Consider the following 21373-nt stretch of genomic DNA (forward strand, 5'->3'; position numbering starts at 1 on the left):
TTCAAAATGCAGAAATCACCGGTCTTCTGTGTCCTTCGCGCTGGGAGTTGGAGACTGCAGCTGCTCCTATTCGGCCATCTTGCTCCGCCCCTATCTTTTCAATGCAATGTAATTTTTATGTTTTATTAAAGAAAAAACAGAAACATCTTAAGCTGGATCTTATTATCCTAACATTGTAACTGTTAGTGTGTTGGCATATTTCTGTTAGACCTGGACATATGTATATCAGACCCATACTACACAGTTGTCATCATACTCCATCTGTGATTTCAAATTACTTTTTACCTAAACAATTTATAATAATAAGGATGATAATAGCTAACATTTATAGAGCCCTTACCATGAACCTTATTTATGTACCATAGAAGCTCCATAATAGGAGTTGGCAAACTATGACCCAAGGGTCAATTCCAATATGCATCTGTTTTGCTAAATATGGTTTTTACATAGGTGAAAAAAATCAAAAGGAGAACAGTTTTTTTTGCAGCATGTAAGAATAATAAGAAATTCAAATCTCTATGTGCACACAGCCATTCCTATTCACTTATGTGTTGTCTCTGGCCGCTTTTGCACTGTAACAGCAGAGTTGAGTTAGTTACAAAAGAAACCATAGGGCCTGCAAACCCAAAAATATCTGCTATTTGGCCTTTTACAGAAATGTTTGCCGACTCCTGCTCTCTAAAGATAGATGTTATTATCTCCCCCATTCGACAAATGAAAAAGCAGAAGCTTAGAGAGATTGAGGCTCCAAAGCTACAGAATTAGCAAGCAGCAAAATGGGCTTTTGTTTATTAGTCAAGTATTTTCATTTCCTGAAAATTGGCAATCCATGTGGGATTTGCATTAATAAAACTATTATATTCATTCACCAGAACCTTCTGTTCCCCATCCACAGTAACAGCGGGTCTTTACAATGACATCTTTCTTATTGGAAGCTCAGGCTTTGGCAGACACTGAACAGTGTTTGAACAGATGTGCTTCTCTCATTTTCTTAAAATGGAAACAGAAGCTATGAGGTCAAGTTACTTTCACAGGATCATGTGACATGATATCCAGGCTTGTTATCTGTGAGGCCAGGAGTTCCACTAGCAGATTAGGGACAAGGTTGGGGGCTGAACATTCTCTCCTTTGCCTCAAACCAAAATTACAGTGATGCCATGTTACCAGAACTTTCTGTATGGATCCCACAGCTCCCCGTGTGAACCCACTGATGGCATCTAACATGCCAGTTAGGCCACACTATATGTATTTCTTCATTTATTCAGGATTTATTAGCTTCTATGTGCCAATTACTGTGCCACATATTAGGCATATAAAAGTGAATAACTATAGGTTTCTAATTTAGGTAAGTTCGTTTTTCAGGGAAACTGAGAGTTGCCTGGTAACTTTTTTCACATTTGTCTAGGTCTTCCCAGTAAAAGTGCCCAAAATGGAAACAATTGCATTCATTACTTCATTTCAACAGTGATGAATGTATTCCATCATTCAATCTATACTACTGTGAGCTGTTTATAGGCAATTGAAAATGGTGTTGCTAGAACAATTTCTTCATTTTGATACCTGAAAGAGAAAGCTAGAGATTAGAAGATCAGAGTTAGGAGGTAAGTTGTATTGCCATCTACATTAAACTAAAGCCCCCAACAAGATCTGCCTGAGATACAGCCTCCCCCAAAAAGAGAAAACAGTTTGTGAAAACTGAAATGGCCGTGTTCCCAAATGAAACCACAATAACAACTAATATTGTGTTGTACTTTATAGGTTATTAAGCCATTTCACATACGATATCTGTGTAAGTTAAATAGAGAAGATATTTTTATCCCCATTTATGTCTGTAAATGGGGAAATGATAGATTGTGTTGGCAGAAAATTGGCTCACTGCATGGAGGAAAATGAAGCTGACCTCTTACCTTACATGCTTTGCATAGATAAACTCCAGATGGAAGACCAAAATGTGGAAATCTGTTAACAAAGCTAAGAGAAGAAAGCACAGACCCATACCTTTGTGTTCTAGGAGTAAGGAAAGATTTCTGAAAGAAGATCCCAAAATGAAAACTCAAACCATAGAGCAAAATAATTTTTGGGTAAACATAACCACAATAAAATCTAGTGCTTCTGTTCAACAAACGATGCAATAGACATAGTTAATAGGCTGGCCGAAGATACATATACTTTTTTTAATCCTGCACATTAACAACTTATGCTAGGAAAACAATTTTTAAAATAGTCAAAGAAGACAGCAATTTTCAGAAGCAAAGCCCAAATGGCTAAGCAGAATATGAAGAGGTGCTAAAACTCACTTTCAAGCAGAAACAATATAAATTAAAACAAGATACCATTTTGCACCCATCCACATGGCAAAACATGAGAAAAGAGAGTAATACCAAATGTTGGCAAGGGATGTGAGAGTAAAACCTGATGTTGCCATTTGGCAAAGAAAGTTAATAGTTCTCAGAAAATACAGGGGTGTGTCTGCTTTATCAGAGTAAGAACTTACAGAATAATGGCCCACAAAGCCGTACGTGATCTAGCTACCTGACACCTTTGCAACTTTATCTCCGTTCACTCCTTTTCTTCTTCCTCCCTCTGCTGCTGGTCTCTATGCATTTTCTCAAACACACTAGCAGCCTTCTGTCTCAAAGGCTTTGCATGTGCTGTTCTCTCTTCCTGGTATACCTTTGCCTCAGCCATCCATGTGGTTCATTTCCTCACCTCCTGTCTTTGCTCATGAAGGCCTACCTTGACCACTTCATTTGAAATTGCACATCACATCCTCTCCTCCACCCAATTCCAAACTCCCTTAACCTGCTCTATTTTTTCTTTTGCCTGAGGCATGTATCACCTTTTATCATAATATATAATTTGCTTGTTTAGGATTTTATTGTCTATTCTCTGTCTTTCCTTACTAAAGTAACAGTTCCATGGGAGCAGAGACCATAGTTTGTTTTTGTTTTTGTTTTTTTCAGTATTGTATCCCAAAGACCTAAAATAGTGCCTGGCATATAGTAGTCACTCAATAAATATTTTGTGATCATCGAATGAATAATTGTTGCACTTTATCAATTCCTGAGCAAGCAAGTTTCTTTTGTTCACAAACAAGTTAGGTTCACAGGTCTGTGTATGCGTTAAGTCCAGAGTGGCTAGGGGCTTTCCTCTTAGAGACGTAAGATGTATTTACAGCAAATAGAAAAATGCTTGTTCAGATTTTTTTAATGTACACTTTTACCTCCATGCTGACACATTCCATTGTGCATCTATTTTTTTAAAAAACCCAAAAGAACAGTTTCATTTGTGTTGGAAACCTGTTGTAATAGGTCACACTCCTCCTTGATGATCTCCACAGCTTTGTAGAGGTATTCATGGTACCCGCACTCCCAGCATCACCTCTCTGATGATTGCCCAGCATGACACAGCTTTGAACCAGTGCATTTCATCCAGGAGCTGCAACAAAAGTTCATCGGCTGTGCTTGACTATCACCTCCCTTGCTCTTGGATGAGCATTAGCTCAATAGGCTTCAGACACTAACTCTGGTCTTCCATCCACATACTTAAAATTGTTGTGCTTTGTCAATCACCATTTCTTACCTTCAATCACTCCAGAGCTGTGCTTTTCACAGGTTGCATGGTTCATTCTTTATCCTTCAGAATCACCCCTACTCAAAAAAAAAAGTGTGTTCCATAAGAACATGTCATTTGTCATGTTCCTGCCCCTTTCATTTTTGAAAATTATCTTTTCTTTCCATTATAACCTTTCTATTACTTGTAAAATGGAGCAAATAATGTGAGTAAAATACCTAAAAACTACAGGCATACTTTAGCAATATTGCAGGTTTAGTTCCAGACCATTGCAGTAAAGTGTATTTTGCAATAAAGGAAGTCACATGAATGTTTTAGTTTCCCACTGCACGTAAAAATTGTTTGCATTGTTCTGTGTGTAGTCTATTAAGTATTCAATAGCATTTTATCTAAAGAAAAAAATGTACATACCTTAGTATAAAAATCGTTTATTGCTAAAAATGCTGATGATCATCTGAACCTTCAGCAAGTTGTTATCTTTTTGCTGGTGGAGGGTCTTGCCTCAGTGTTGACATCTGCTGACTAATCAGGGTGGTGGTTGCTGAAGGTTGGGAGAGCTGTGGCAATTTCTTAAAATAAGACAATAGACTGGGCAAAGTGACTCACACCTATAATTCCAACACTTTGGGGAGCCAAGGCAAGAGGATCACTGCAGCCAGGAGTTCAAGACCAGCCTGGACAACATAGTGAGACACCCCTTTCCCTACAAACAAATCAGCCAGGTATCGTAGTGCCTGCCTGTAATCCTAGGTACTTGGGAGACTGAGGCAGGAGGATCCCTGAGTCTGGGAGGCTGAGGCTGCAGTGAGCTTTGATCATACCACTATACTCCAGCCTGGGCAACAGAAAGAGACATTATCTCAAATAAAATAAAAATAAAATGAAATGAAATAATAAAATAAATTTTAAAGCTCGCCACATCAATGGACTCTTCCTTTCATGAAAGATTTCCCTGTAACATGTGATGATGTTTGATAGCATTTTACCCACAGTAGAACTTCTTTCAAAATTAGTCCATTCATCTCAAACCCTGCCACTCCTTTATCAACTAAGTGTATGTAATATTCTAAATTATTTGTTGTCATTTCAACCGTGTTCACAGCATCTTCACCCGAAGTAGATTCCGTCTCAAGAAACCACCTTCTTTGCTCATTTGTAAGAAGCAACTCTTCATCTGTTTAAGTTTACCATGAGATTGTAGCAATTCAGCCGTATATTCAGGTTCCATTTATTTTTCAACCATTTTAAATGTTATGTTTTAACGGAAAATTTCAATTATACATATTCATGTATAGTAATCCATACATATCATGTATAGTAATCAGATCAGGGTGATTAGTATATCCATTATCTCAAACGTTTAGTATTTCTTCACGTTGGGAACATTCAATGTCCTCTTTCTAGCTATTTGAATCTATGTATTATTTTCATCTGTGGTTACCCTACAGTAGTAAGAACACTAGAACTTATTTCTCCTATCTAGCTATAATTTTGTATCCTTTAACACTAATTCAAGTTCTCTTTCTATTTCCACTGCATCTGCAGTTACTTCCTCCACTGAAGGCTTGAACCCCTCAAAGTCATCTCTGAGGGCTAGAATAAACTTCTTCCAAACTCCTGTTAATGTTGACACTTTGACCTCCTCCCATGAATCATGAATGTTCTTAATGGCATCTAGGATGCTGAATCCTTTTCAACTTACTTTGCTCAGCTCCATCAGAGAAATCCCCATCTGTGACAGCAATAGCCTTACAAAATGAATTTCTTAAATCATAAGATTTGTGGGGTGAAAAGAAGCTGGAGAATGCATACAAAAATATAATTAGATAGAATAAGTTCTAGTATTCAATAGTATAGTAGAGAGATTATAGTTAACAATAATTTATTGTACGTTCCAAAATAGTTAGTGGGGGTTAGAGGGAAAAATTGCTAGAGGAATTTTAAAGTTCCCAATACAAAGAAAAGATAAATGTTTGAGGTAATGGATATCCCAGTTATCCTAATATGATCATTATACATTGTATATGCAGGGATCAAAATATCACATGTTCCCCATAAAAATATACAACTATGATACATCAATTAAAAATAAAAAAATAAGTAGATAAATAAATAAGACTTGAAGGTCAAAATTACTCCTTGATCCATGGGCTGCAGAATGGATGTTGTGTTAGCAGGCATGAAAGCAACATTAATCTCCTTGTACATCTCCATCAGAGCTCTTGGGTGACCAGATGCATTGTCAATGAGCAGTAATATGTTAAAAGGAATCTTTTTTTCTGAGCAGCAGGTCTCAACAGTGGGCTTAAAATATTCAAGAAACTATGCCATAAAACAGATGTGCTGTCATCTAGTCTTTTTTGTTTCATTTATAAAATACAGTAGATTTAACATAATTCTCAAGGGCCCTGGGATTTTCAGGATGGTAAATGAGCATTGGCTTGAACTTAAAGGCACAAGCTACATTAGCCACTACCAAAAGAGTCAGTCCATCCTTTGAAGCTTTGAAGCCAGGCATTGACCTCTCTCTAGCTATAAAAACCCCAGGTGGCATCTTCTAAAAGAAGACTGTTTAATCTACATGGAAAATCTGTTGTTTATTGTAGCCACCTTCATCAATGATCTTAGCTTATCCAATGACCTTAGATCTTCTGGGTAACTGGCTGCAGCTTCTACATCAGCACTTGCTGCCTCACCTTGCACTTTTATATTACAGAGATAGCTTCTTTCCTGAAGCTTCATGAATCAACCTCTGCTAGTTTCAAACTTCTTCTGTAGCTTCCTCACCTTTCTTAGCCTTCATGGAATTGAAGAGAGTTAGGGCCTTGCTCTGGATTGGGCTTTGGGTTAAGGGAATTTGTGACTGGTTTGATCTTCTATCCAGACCATTAAAACTTTCTCCATATCAGCAGTAAGGTTGGTTTGCTTTCTTATCATTCACGTGTTCACTGAAGTGACACTTTTAATTTCCTTTAAGAGCTTTTCAGGCAGGTGCAGTGGTTCTCACCTGTAATCCCAGCACTTTGGAGGTTGAGGTGGGTGGATCACTTGAGTTCAAGAGTTCGAGACCAGCTTGGTCAACATGACAAAACCCTGTCTGTACAAAAAATTAAAACAAAATTAGCCAGGTGTGGTGGTGTGCACCTGTAGTCCTTGCTACTTGGGAGACTGAGGTGGGAGGATCACCTGAGCCTGGAAGTTCGAGGATGCAGTGAGCCAAGATCATACCACTGCACTCTAACCTGGGTGACAAAGTGAGATTCTGTCTCAAAAAAAAAAAAAAAAACTATTTGTAGTCACAGCTTGGCTAGTTGTTGGCCCAAAAGGCCTAACTTTCAGCCTGTCTCGGCTTTTGACATGCCTTCCTCACCACACTTGTTTATTTCTAGCTTTTGACTGAAAGTGAGAGATGTGGGACTCTTCCTTTCACTTGAGCACTTAGAGACCCCTGTAGGGTTATTAATTGCCCTAATTTCAATATTGTTGTGTCACAGGAAATAGGAAGACCCAAAGAGAGAGAGAGATGGGGAAATGGCTGGTCGGTGGAGAAGTCAGAACACACATAACATTTATCAATTAAGTCAGCTGCTTTATATGGATACAGTTTGTGGCACCCTAAAGCAATTACAATAATAACATAAAAGATCACGGATCACAGATCTCCATAACAGATATGATAATATGAAAAATCTAAAACATTGTGAGCATTAACAAAATGTGACATAGAGACACGAAGTAAGCACATGCTATTGGAAAAATGATGCTGATCGATGTGCTCAATGCAAGGTTGCCACAAACCTTCAATCTGTAAAAACTCATTGTGTGCAAAGCAGAATAAAGTGAGGCACAATAAATATGATATGCCTGTACATAAAAATCCAGCAAATTAGGTATAAACTAAATAGCTGCAAAACTAACTTATCTTACCAGACAGATAATATCATCTACTGCTGGGGGACAAGTTGGTATGCTTTGGTCTTGAGCATTACACTCATAAAAATATCCATGGATAGTCTTAGGTGGAAAGTTCCCAAGTAAAGGAGTTTCTGTGCATATTTAATCTTATATTCTACATCCTGTTTTTTGAGCACAAGGGCTCTTATTTTTATCTGTGTTACCAGTACTTCCCACTGTGCCTGACATGTTGTGGGCAATAAATATTTGTTGAAAGAATGAAGGAAAATGGAAAGTACAAATGTACAAATTTATACCCTGAAGACCCTGTTTTTCTCTGTGCACTCGGAAACATCACCACTGGGAGGCAGCACATGATTTTAGTAACAGCTTATCCACCCCCTAAAAAGACACACTTAAATGATACTATATTTATAAATATGGTGGCTCCAGGCATTTCATGGTTACAAATAGAAGGAAAAGATGATATTCTGACCTTTAAATATACTACTTTAATGTTTCTAAGGCCAGATATGCATTCAATATTATCTCTTCCTGCAGCTTGAAAACATCTAGGTATAATAATAATAACATTGAAAAGGTCTGGAAATGAGTTCTCAATACTAATTAAATGCTATTGTGGCTGATGAGAATTAACTGAAATTACTGTTACCATCTCTAGCAGTCATAATAAAAAGACATGCCTTGTGTTTACGTAATTCAAAGACTGGTGAGCAAGCAAATTTGCAAGATGTTTTTAAGAAAAAATGAATTTCATTAAAGAGTAAATATGTTCGAACTTCTTTTCTTTTTTTTTGTTTTTGTTTTTGTTTTTGAGATGGAATCTTGCTCTGTTTCCCAGGCTGGAGTGCAGTGGCGTGATCTCAGCTCACTGCAACCTCTGCCTCCCAGGTTCAAGTAATTCTCCAGCCTCAGCCTCTCAAGCAGCTGGGACTACAGGCTCTAACTTCTTAACTTTTTTTTTTTTTTTGTCTTTTTCCTGCAAATAATCAGAATGCATACTGTTGGATTAGCATGGTGCATTTCCAGTGTCAGTCAGGTACATATAAAGAGGATTATTTTTGTTATTTTGGACCAATTTCATGCCGCTACTTCTGTATGCAGGCTGTCTGTTTTCAGCAATAGCACATGTGGTTTCAGATATTCACTCAATTTTTCATTGAATCACAAGTTGTTAGTCTTCCATCTGCAATAATATTAGTTAATTTGTTAAGTGTTCTCACCAGTGGTTTTGGCCAGACTTTCTTTTATTGCATTACTTTTCATCTACCTTTCTTTCTAAAACTTTATAACTCTCTGGGACACTTTTTGCCAATTGAATTTTTTTCTCCATAAATGCCAACAAGCTGGTAAAACACATAGACAGCAAGAACATTTTTTATATTTAAAAAATAAAACCATAGCATTCACTTTGCAATGAGACGACCTGTCTAGAAGGGTTGTCATTGTGAACTAGGGAAAGTCTGATGATAGACAACCGAAACCCATCCATTTGTAAAGTTGTGATATATACCCCAAAAATGTATTGTGCCAGGTGTATAGCACTGGCAATTAAAATTATAAATGTACTCTTTGGGTATCTCACATATTTATCTTTAAAGATTTCATTGAATGAAGCTGTTTATCAATAGAAAATATGCCCAGGTTTTTCTAAACCAGTATTCTGAACTGATATTGGCAATTCCCCAATTTTAAAACATAAAACTGTTTTATTTCTAAAAATTTACCAAGCCCATATTCTGGTTTGATGCTGTTTGCCCATAACCGCAAGTATTTTAAATATTTTCTCTCTTCCTTTTGTCTTTTCTCAAGGAATCAATATCTTATTTTTTCTGTTCAACTTTTTCTTCTTTTTCTCTCTCTCCCTTTTTCTAACCCATTCATTCTAATGTGGGAACTATGGGATCTCAGCTTTTTATAACGCCATAAACACAGGTTTTAAAAAATAAACTTTTCCTGTAATTTTTTATGACATTGTAGTCTTAACTGATGCACAGTCAACCTTCCAAGGCACTGAAAGCAATAGACTAATTAAATATTTTCCCTCTGGAGGATAAGAATTTCCAGACTTCACATGTCTTCACTTATCGGTGGGAGCTAAATGACGAGAATTCACAAACACAAAGAGGGGAACGACAGATACTGGGACCTACGTGAGGGTTGAGGGTGGGAGGAGGGAGAGGAGCAGAAAAGATAACTATAGGGTACTGGGCTTAATACCGGAGTGATGAAATAATCTGTAAAACAAAGTCCTGTGACACAAGTTCACCTATATAACAAACCTTCACATGTACCCCTAATCTAAAAATAATAGTTTTTTTTAAAATAATTACCAGATTTCCAGCAAAATATTGAAAATTTACTCCTGAAAGCCCTAGTTCCTTTCTAAGACTAATTCCAAGTTTTATGGGTTTTACTGGTTTTTGTTTTGTTTTGTTTTTTGAGACAGAGTCTTGCTCTGTTGCCCAGGCTGGCGTGCAATGGCATGATCTCGGCTCACTGCAATCTCCACCTTCCAGGTTCAAGCCGTGCTTGTGCCTCAGCCTCCCAAGTAGCTGGGATCTCAGGTGTGTGCCACCACACCCAGCTGATTTTTTAAAATATATTTTTAGTAGAGATAGGGTTTTGCCATGTTAACGAGGCTGTTCTTGAACTCCTGGCCTCAAGTGGTCTGCTCACCTCTGCCTCCCAAAGTGCTGGGATTACAGGCATGAGCCACCATTGCCAGCCCCAAGTTGTATGATTTATTGATTACTTGTAGCATCCCACTTCCAGGTAGCAAACTCTGTATTAGACTTTCTATCAGTTAGATCTACTGCTGCATATAATAATAAACATTAGTTTAAACAAAATAGAAATTTATTTTTCTCTTACATAAAATAAGTCTGAAGAGAGGAAGTTCAGAGGCTTCTCTCTTATCTGTGATCTACAAGGTCATCTCAAGATCCAAGATAGTGCTGAGCTCTGGAATATCCACATTCCAGTCACCAAGAAGGGTCAAAACAGGCTCCTATAGGCTGCATTAGTTCTTTTGAGGAACCTCTCAGAATTTCCACACAACACTTCCACTTACATCTCATTGACTCATAAGCCATATAGGCCACAATAGCACAAAAAGAGACTGAGAATTTGTTGTTAGTCTGCAGAGGAATAGTCCTACAAATGTAGGATTCTGCTACCAAGGAAGAAGGAAAGAATAACTTTAGAAAGTAAATAAGAGTCCCTGACACAATGTTCATTACAATTTTCTTTATAATAGTAGAATATTGGAAATAGCCTAAAAGGCATGGAGTATAAATGGTTAAATGAAACCCAGAATGTTCATATATTAAGTACCGTCTTGATATTTAAAGTATTGTTTGCTATTTATTGACATGGAAAGTAATCTATGATACATTTTAAATTTTTTTAAAAGCATCGCTAATATGAGCCCATAGGTAAAATCAAATGTCTGAAATGATTTTCTTAATGTTGACAGGGGTTAGAGAACCACTGGGGTTAATACATTTTGTGTAATTTTACTTTCTTCTCTATGTTTTTCTGTATGTTTTGAATTTTTAAAATGAGCATACACTGTTTACATGATTACTGTGGAAATAAAAGAGCACTGAACAAATTCATCTTCAATAACTTAAAAAAAGTCAATCTGCAAAACTTTCTGTTTGCACACCAATCTTCAACCAGTCGGATTTTTAAGCTGCCCTTATGACATTTACCAGTTTCATAATAATATTAAGTGCACTGATTGTCAATCTTCAGTAACTGATAGTGAAAACAGTTTATCAAAATCCTTATTTGCTTTTATTGTCTTGGACTTTTCACTCCAGCTAATTTGAGTTTTGCACCACCTCTTCTTCTCCATGAATTTTTAATATGGTGTTCAGTAGAAAAGAAATTTTTGTGAATACCTTCTCTATGTTTGTGCAAGTAAGTTTTAATTGCAGTGATTAATTACTTCATGGCCCCTATTTTCATTCTGTCAGTTATAATCATACTTGGGACTTTGTCACTAAGAGGTAAACAGGACATTTGAAATCTGTCTGCCTTTTATACATGAACATTAAGCCCTTTGCCTCATTCCCTTTATCTCTGAAATGGGTAGAATAATGAATCTTTTACTTTCCTCAGAGGATATTGTGAAAGTAAAATGAGATAATTCATGGGAAATGTTTTCCAAAGTTAAAAGTAGCACATTTGGTGATGGGACAGACTGACTTATCTTAGAATCAAGGGATTTATGTAACATTGGGTTTTTTAAGCATCAGTAATAGTCTTTGGTATTGCCCACAACACCTGCAGCCGGGGTGGCCAAACAGGCTGGTTGCTACTTCAAAGGGCAGCAGTAAATTGAGGCAGGCAGGTGTTATAAGAATAAAGACTAAGTCACTCATGCAGAAATCCACCGTGAAAAAAGCAGCCAGAATTTCTTCCACCATTTTCTTGGACTGAGTGGGTAAACCCTAATTTATCATGTAAGTTGTATTGCATTAAAGGATTTTTAAAAATAGATTACCCGTGATTTTCTTAAAATATCAATTTGTAAGAAGTTCATTAATTCCACACAGCATAGAACTAAGTATTTTAAATTCCTTGCAAGAAAAAAGATCCCCAAAGATTAAGAGCAAATATCTCTTTTTATTTAATTAAAGCAAAAACATAGCCTGCTTAGAAAAGTGGTCACTCTGAACACACACACACACACACATACACACACACATGCTATTATATCCTCCCCTTTGAAATGACATCTGTCTTAACGTTCATTTTCACAGGTGGAGAAAATTGAGGGTGCAGAGTTCTGAGACTGTCATTAGTTGCAGCTGAATTTCCTCTGAACTAAATTGAATTAAGTAGTGCTAGAGAGACACTGGGGGCTCCTCTTTGCTTGGGTCTCCAGTTTAGCACCAGGATAAGCTCATATTGCCTTGATAATGAAACCAAAACCTTTTTTAATGTTGAAAAGGGTGATTGATGCTTATTAATTTATTATGGTTTTGGTGAATTGCGGTTTCCTTTACCACATAGATGAGTTTCTCATTTTTCTTTTTCATACTAAAGGGATTTTGTGAACTCCATATAATAGTGAACCCTTTATAATACTCCATGTGTATATCGAGTTGTTTCCCAACATTTTAAGCTTCCTCATATGTCTCCCAGCCCTGTTTGTGAGCTTTGTCTACTTTGACGAGAGGCTTTATATCAGTGGTAGAGACATGATTGGCAATGGATTTTGAAGTATGTTCTGTTACCCCATACACATACATCAACCCAGGATCACTTTCTGGATAATTTGATGACCTGAGTAACTGCCCTGGGCTTCAGCCATCACATTGAGGCCTTCTCCAAATAACTCCTTTGCATCTTAATATTTCCATTTCTAAAATGTTTTAGACTTTCCATATACCACTGTGATATTTACATAGGACTTACTTGAAATTTTCTGACAAAACTTCATCTTTGTAACATTTTAGCTTAAAGCAACATTATATTTTGTTGTTATTGTTATAATAATGACTAAAATTCGTTTTCTCCCTTGTTTTTAGTTCTACGAGTACCGTGTCTTACATGGATGAACCTAGTCAGCGTGATGATGTCTCTCGCCTTACAGTTCAGATGGAAAACACCTATCAGTTGGGTGTGTTCTTTTATCTCTCACTCCTATTTTAAACTTCTAAACTGGTGACTGATGCTTTTAAAAATGATATTTGATAACCTGGCATTGTCTTCAATTCTAGCACAATATAAGGGACTTTAATGAATTGAGTGATTTGATGTTGCTTTAGTTTCTTCCTCAGCAGAATGGTAGCAACACCTGCTATCTTACTTTTCTTTACTAATGTTTCCCAAATGCCAAGCAATTCACTGGGTGGCACTGATGTATATAGTATACTACTGACTTAACAAATTCACTGAGTATTTCTGAGTACATAGAGAGATATGACTTAAATGAAAAAGATAAGTATTGATGTTTTAGCCAACAAAACCAATCAGTGTTGTTAATAGGTGAAGGAAAAAAAAAAACTCAAAGCAAAGATAAATGACTCATAGTCCCCTGTTGACAGAGATGTTTATCCATTACCACTGAGGTTTTGAGTCTTTGAAAACAAAGATCTTTGCACCTGCCCCTGTACTCCCAAGTGGAGTCCACGGCAAATATCTTTTCCCACCCATGTTTCCTCATAGACCCACTTGTTTTCTCTAAATGCGTACCTGCCCACTATTATCTGAATTCATATATAATTACTGCTATATAGAAATTCCACAGAGATTTACCAAGGGGCAAAGGAAGACTCTATGGGCCAAGGTGATTCCATCTGTGGCCAGTTAACCCCAAGAAAAGTATAGACCATCAGCATGTCCCCTTCGGCCTTGTAGCCAGTTTTCTACAGGAATCCCCAAGACTACATGGATTACACGGCTCCATAATTAGCCAATCTACTGGTATTTTCACAGTGCTTGTGGTCGACAGCTAATATTCCTGCCATCCAATATACTTTTATACTTCTCTGGTAACTTTACTAAATTTCCTTTGAAATTCCACCATTGTCACCACTTTTGATCCTAGCATTCCGATGAAGCTGGCACTGGCTTTATAGATAGAGCAGTGACTGATTCTAGGATGGCATATAACCATGGTCAATCCAATCAAAGCCTTTGAGATTAAATTCAGAAAATGTTGTTTGGCCTGTTGCAGAAGAACATACACCCCTGAAACTTGAAGGAATATAGGGGCTCTGGCAGTGTCTGCCATCTTGCCCTGACTTGAAACTGAGAGAGAACAACAGAATCCTGATGTCATCATTTGAGTCCTAAATCCAGTTGACTACCCTTTAACTTTTCAGTTAGACAAGCTAAGTTTGGGTCAGGTTTTCCCTCACTTGCAACTAAAAGTTCTTAGCCATAAGGTGTCTATGACTTTGAACTGTGCATGCTGGAAGGGTTTGAATCAGATTTCAACAAGATGAGGCAGGTGAAATGTGAATCCCTTTGTTTCTACATAAGGATATTTTTTGCAACTTGTTTTCTCAAAGCATCTTATCAGTATTAGAAGTACTGAGTATGAGCCACATTAGAAAGGTAATTTTAGAAAAAGCTTAGTATAGATGAAATATACCCATATTTTCCTACAATAGAATATGTGAATTTTTAAATAATTAAAGTACTTTATGCTTGACAATTCACTTTTTAAAGCATTCAACCATCCATTGTATTAATACTTAATCAAAACTGTATTTCCACTTCTACTTGTTTCTGGGTTTATTTAACATAAGAAAGGTATTTTGTGGATGTATTAGTCCATTTTGCATTGCTATAAAGAAATACCTGAGACTGTAATTTACTAAGAAAAGAGGTTTATTTGGCTCATGGTTCTAGAGACTATACAGGAAGCGTGGTGCCAACATCTGCTTCTGGTAAGACTTCAGTAAGCTTTTAGATGTGGCAGAAGGAAAGGAGAGTTGGCATGTCACATGGCAAGAGAAGGAACAAGAGAGAGGCCAGGCTGTTTTAAGCACCCAACTCTCATGTGAACTAATAGAGGGAGAACTATAGAGCAAGAACTCAGTTACTACCGCTGGGACAGCACCAAGCCATTCATGAGGGATCTACCTTCCTGGCCCCAACACCTCCCACCAGGCCCCATCTCCAACACTGGGGATCACATTTCTATATGAGATTTGAAGGGGACAAATATCCAAACTATATCAGTGGGACTTTGGTAAAGAGTTTATCATATCTTTACAATGTAATACTGGCCAGAAAAGTGGAAGGAAATATCAGCCAATCACCAGCACTATTATGTTTAATTAATTTTTCATTCTGTTTGATAAGGTTTGCATCATCTAAACACATCTTAAATGAGAGCATTTATGTAAATAATTACAGCTAAAAAAATGAGATGAAACATGAGTAAAATTCATGAAAGGAAAAAAGGGAATAGATAAGGAAACTGTGTTTCTTATAATAAAATACCATTTACATACTCTTCATTAATTACTAAAACAAATATCAAAGAAAATGCAGGCTGTAGCATATGTCATATCTGAATTTGAATACTAATTTTGCTAATTCCTTGAGCAAGGTATTTAGCATCATTGAATCTCAGTTTCTTCACTTATAAATAGGGATAATAGTCTATACATCATAGGGATGCTAGCTAATTACATCAAATGATGTAATATGTTTAAATCTCTCCATTCATCATGTTACTACTCCTGAATGTGACTGACTCGAGGACCTTACTATAGATCACTAAGAATAAAAACCTTCCATGATATTCATTGTGACTTCATGTTAATTATGGGATAAGTTTTCCACAGGACTTTTTCTGGAACTATGAGTATAGTGGCACCTGGTTGTTTACAAACACAGACTGCGAGCACCAGGCCAGACTAGAACTATTGGTGGCCATCTTTGCTACTACATCAAGACAGCCTGCCTTGAGAATGAAGCCAGCACAGTGGAAAGTAGATTCAAAATAAGAGAGAGAGAAATTATTTGAGTTCAGCTTCCATGAAGTGCTCAGGCCCTGTCTCTATGTCAGGTTTTCTTAGACCCTGTCAATCTCTCAGCATTGATTTTGCACCACCCCATGGGGTCCTTCCCAACCCTGCAGGCCTCACTGTCTCCCAACTTACGTCCTCTTTCACCTTGCTACCTTCTCAGCAAGGTAAATCCCCAATTCTTCCTTCAACATGCAATAACTACAATAACAGCAATAACACTAATAAGATCACATATCTAAGGAGTGTTTTATTGTGTGACAAGTACTGTTCTAAATATATTTAATATATTGTCTCATTTAATTCTAACAAAAAAATATGTAGTAATTCTTATTATTACCCCAATTTGGGGTAGTGGAGGCCCACATACATTAAGTAATCTTATCTTTATCTATTTTTTAAGGACAAGTTTTGTTTGTTTTTAAAATTTTTTTTGTCTGGATCCTTCAGGTCTTTGCCTTTTGATTTCTAGAACATGTTTTTTCTCCTAAGGAAAAAAAAAAATCTCAAAAGAGAAGAAAAACTTTGCCATTCACATCAGTTGACTCTGAAAGTAGTTTTAGGAGCTTATTTCAGAAGTCAAAAGCTGAACATTGATGGATGATTCTGGATGTTTAGGGGAAAGGTAACAAAGAAGTAAGAAAAGAATATTTTATTACCATATTTCAAAGTATTTTCAAAACAGAATGTAGTTAATGACTTTTTTTTTTAATCCAAGCAAAGTGTGGAAAGGACATTGGTAGCACTGTACAATGGAACTACTGGAAACAGACTCAAGTGCCACCAGGACCCTCTTTCCAGCACTAACCTGTGTGCACTTTCTTCTGTTTGGGTGGCCTGGCCTCCTTTCCACCATGAAAAACATGGCCTCCAGCAGGTCCTCAGAGTCACATGGTAACTTTTGCCACCAGAAAGAGGCTGACTCTTTTTTCCTACTTGAAGTTTAAAATAAAAATTCCAAGAAAAGACTCTCATTGTCCTGGCCCAGAGCATTGTTACCCTTGGGTCAATCAACCATGCCCTAGGTTTGGGTTTGCAGGAGGTGATGGGGAGATCTCTAAGAACCACTTTACCTATCCAGATTCATTCTCCACCCCCACCCTGCCATGATTTAAATGGAATTCAACAATTTCTATATTATCATGAAAATAAAAATACCATTTATAGAACCTCAAGAGGCTCACCTAACTGAACTGCAGTCAGAGGGCTATAACCTTCTGGTTAAATTCCGCCAGTGGGAAACCTCAGCAGAGAGGCAGAGGGAGTGAGAAGTGTGAGGTGGAGCTGTTTATTTCCCTGGCTCCTGCCTGTGAGTTCATCACAGCCTGGTTACATTCCTCAACCAAAGGACAGAAACTGCTCCCAGGGGAGCCCTCTCCACACCACCCTTCCGGGATCTATTAAAAACTCTTACTCTATTCCCCAATCTTGGGGTTGGGGGTGGGCTGACAACCTTACTTTCACTGGCTGAGGGCTACTGCACTATCCCTTGTGATTTTCTACATCCCTCTTGGAACTTCCTCCTGGAATTATTTTAACTATAGGGTGCCATATGTTTCCTTTGACCCTGACAGATACAGTCATCCCAAACAAACACTTATAAATAGATATTGACAACTATTAAAAGAGAATTGAATGGAATTCTTGATCTCATTCCTTCATCTTTATCAATTCAACAAATAATGATTGGACTTCTCTATGCCAGGCCCCGGGCACATGTTCATGTCATGCAATGACATTAGTATATGACCAAAGTGATGATATGGCTAATATTCCTGGGATGCAGGATAAAGAAGATTCATCTGAAGCTTCTCCTCTGAACGTGGATGAAATGTGGTTGAGAATATAAGCTCTAGCATCAGATAAACCTGGGTGTGCAGCCCAGCTCTGCCTCTGTGTGTGATTCTGGGCAGGTTACTCAATGTATTTAAATCTCTGTTTCCCCACCTGCCAAATGGAGATAACAGTGAGATTCACCTCAGAGATCTATTGGAAGACTATATAAGGTAATATGAAGTGCTTATCACACTACCTGACATGTAGCAAAAGCTTAATAAAAAGTATTCATTATTATATATGTATACAATAATCATATATCATATATAGTTATTATTATCTATAAAATTTGTAATTCTATTTAAATTCAGAAATCATACATTAAAAATTTCTTATGCCTTTAGCATTGTATTAGACTCTGAGGAGCATAAAATCCAAGCTTGCTTACCATATAACTGGAAACGCAGGTATGCTTTAGCCAATATCAAGTGGATTAGGAGCCAGGATGGCAGTGGGGACCTAGTGCATGGAAAGGAGGGACATTTTTACCTGACAGGAGATAGAGTGCTACCTGGAGAAGAAGACATTTGAGATGGTCTTGAAACATGAGTGGCTGTTTCTCAGATGAACAAGATGGGGAAGGTATTCCATTTGAAAACGAAAGAGCAAGAGTAAAGACACAGGAGCACCTTTATAGGCAGATGCAGCCTGTGAGGCTGGAGCAGTCTGCAAGTGGGGCACTGTGGTAGCAGAAGAAGGGACCGTAAGGAACCACAACTTAGACCTTGCTAAGGGGAATATCACTTAAGATCTGTAGATAGATTGGAGCAGGAGATATAAGAGGCAGAGAGCCAGTTAGAAAGCTGTTGAGACTTTGAAGTATGTCCCTAACAATGGGGCCTGGGAAGGAAGAGACTTTCAAGGTCAAAGCCCAGCAGTATTGAACACACTTTTGAGATGGTCAGGTAAATGTATGAAAATATTGTCTTCTTCTCCCAGCACACTTGACGGGAAATCTAATTAGAGCCACTTGTTTCTTTTAATAGAGTCCACCCAGAAGATTAAATCCCTCCATGTTTCAATACTCTTTTGATTAGCCTATGGGGTGGGTGGGTATGATTTGAAATGACTTTTTAGAAATAAATTTTATGTGTATTTTCAGGTCCTCCCAAACATTTTCCTGTGGTCATTGTCAATCATATTTTGAAAGATGTGTTAACCAGCTATCTACAAGTAGAAGAATATGAACCAGAGCTCTGTAGACAGATGACTAAAACCATTTCTGAGGTACATGTGTGATTTGCCCAAAGTGTTAACATTGGCTAGAATATTTGCTAAAGTACAATGAACCCTCTGCTTTTTTGATGAGGGGAATTAATTTACAGTAACAGTTAAAATGCATATTTATAATTAGGTCATATTCTACATATATGAGTGTGTGTGTGTGCGCACGTGTGTGTATACATAAAACCTTTGTCTAAAACAATCATGTGCATCATTTGCATGCATTATGTAAAAGTGTATAAAACTGCCCCATTTATAAAAGTGTTTATTATAAAAGATACAACATTTTAATGATTATTTTCTCTTCACTAAGGCAGCTTCTTTGAGTGCCATCAAACACAGACTTTAAGCACGTTTCTATTTTTACCAACCCCAGGGCTGGCACTTCATCAAGGTTTTCTCTACTCTCTTTTTTATAACAAACTCTTTAATAAGCATTAATGATTAGTTATATCACAGGAGACTCCAGATGTATGGCTCCTTAATTAGACATGAATAAGACAGTGTAACTCCAATGCCAACATTCTTTGACATGAAGCCATCTTAACATAAATTTTCAAAGAATGTAATTTATTAAATTCTGTGCTCTGGATTATAATTATTTCATGTATCTTAGAAAAGGTAGATTTATTGCTGGTGTTATGATTTTGTCCCTGAATGTTCTATCTCAAGAGGACCATGCTTGAAGGGAATCATAGCTATGGTTCTACAAAAATTACTCAAAGTATCTACAATGCATCATGCTATTATATTAAATCCCCTATATTTATAACAAAGGTTAATAATTTTGAGTTTCAATGTAGCTAAATGAAGACCCTCCCTTGTTTTACATTTCTAGGTTATTAAAGCCCAGGTCAAGGACTTGATGATTCCACGATATAAACTAATTGTGATTGTTCACATTGGACAACTGAACAGGCAGAGCATACTTATTGGAAGCAGATGCCTCTGGGATCCCAAAAATGATACCTTTTCATCTTACGTTTTCAGAAATTCTTCTCTTTTCGCTCTTGCAAATGTCTATGCAGTTTATCTTGAGTGATTGAAAATAAGAAATCTAGCTCTTACTTTTGAAAATCCTGAGGCAGGCTGTATGTCTGTATACAAAAGTTTTACTGCCAAAAACTTTGAGAAAGAAACAACACTGATATTTCAAGCAACTGGAAGCTTTTGAATTTTTTCATATTCTAGTAAAGATTGGGGGCAGGGAGGGTAGCACAGAAAGAATCTTGTTTATCTAAAGCAGGAACTTGGTCTTAGTTTTGCTGGATTGTTTTCCATAGACATGGATTCCTATTAAATATTTGTTTTGGTACTAATTATTTTAATTATTCTTTAATTAGAGAGTTACAATTTCCTGCATTGTTTTTTAATAAAGAGAAGCTTTAGGAAAACTATGGCTATATACCCTGACCAATAAATGATAGCAGAATATTCAACATAGTACACACAAATGATAAATAATATGCCTCAGTGCTGCATATAAAAGAATACTGGTTTTCATTTTGTACTTAATAAATTGAGCAGCATTCATTAAGTGCAATTATTGTTACATGTACCTGACAGTTGAAACTGCTGAGGTAGAATTAATGGCTTCATAACAATTATCGTGGTCCCACGGGCTGCAAGCTAAAACTAGAAGCTCTTGTGGCTTGCCTGCACTTTACACAACTGTGGGAGAACTGAATGTTGGCTCTTCAGTAATGGAAACTATAAAGTGAATAAAGGCTTTTTGGGGCACTGAAGTAGACATTGTGATATTAAATATACATGATGCTTAATACTAAATGTGTCTGTAACACATAAAATCATTTATTGGAAAGAGACATCGTTTTTAAATATCCTGAGCTAACAAACTTTTTCACAAAATATATAGCTGGCACCTTAACAAATAAAGCACGTGTATTTACCATTTTACTCCTATGAATTTAATACTAAAGTGACCCAGTGAGGATTTGAATAGATGGGCGGTAAAATTCACAGGGCTGAAATAGCTTATTATTCTGCTGGTTAATGTATCTTATGCCATGGATCATTTATTTTTATGAAGCTTTCAAGTCTTTGTGTGCAAGTAAAATGATGTTGTGGCATTGTTCTTGGATGGTAAGTGGACTACCTAGAGGACTTTTATTAAAGGTCAAAGACAAATTGTACACATATGGAGAAAATTAACAATGCTGTAGTCTTAAGGAAAAAATAATTTGTCATTCATATCAAAAAGAGTTTAGCGAATGGAACACCAGTCAATGCTTTAATTTTAAAATGTTTTGATGTCTTACTTTTCCCCAAAAACGACGTATAGTAAAAAATTGATACTTTTAAAA

The 21373-nt window shown here is 36.9% G+C and overlaps 1 protein-coding gene across 1 annotated transcript in view; it reads left to right on the plus strand.

The window, feature by feature from the left end:
* The window catches only part of TCTEX1D1 (Tctex1 domain containing 1), a 32276-nt gene extending 10903 nt beyond the window's left edge, over positions 1-21373 (plus strand). The window contains exons 3-5 of the mRNA XM_011936854.1: positions 13032-13123; positions 18928-19052; positions 19888-21373. Coding sequence (XP_011792244.1) covers positions 13032-13123; positions 18928-19052; positions 19888-20091 — 421 coding nt within the window. The 3' untranslated portion in view covers positions 20092-21373. The remainder of the gene's footprint in view (positions 1-13031; positions 13124-18927; positions 19053-19887) is intronic.

The sequence above is a fragment of the Colobus angolensis genome, unplaced genomic scaffold (genome assembly GCF_000951035.1).
Source record: "Colobus angolensis palliatus isolate OR3802 unplaced genomic scaffold, Cang.pa_1.0 Scaffold158, whole genome shotgun sequence".
NCBI classification, from domain to species: domain Eukaryota; kingdom Metazoa; phylum Chordata; class Mammalia; order Primates; family Cercopithecidae; genus Colobus; species Colobus angolensis.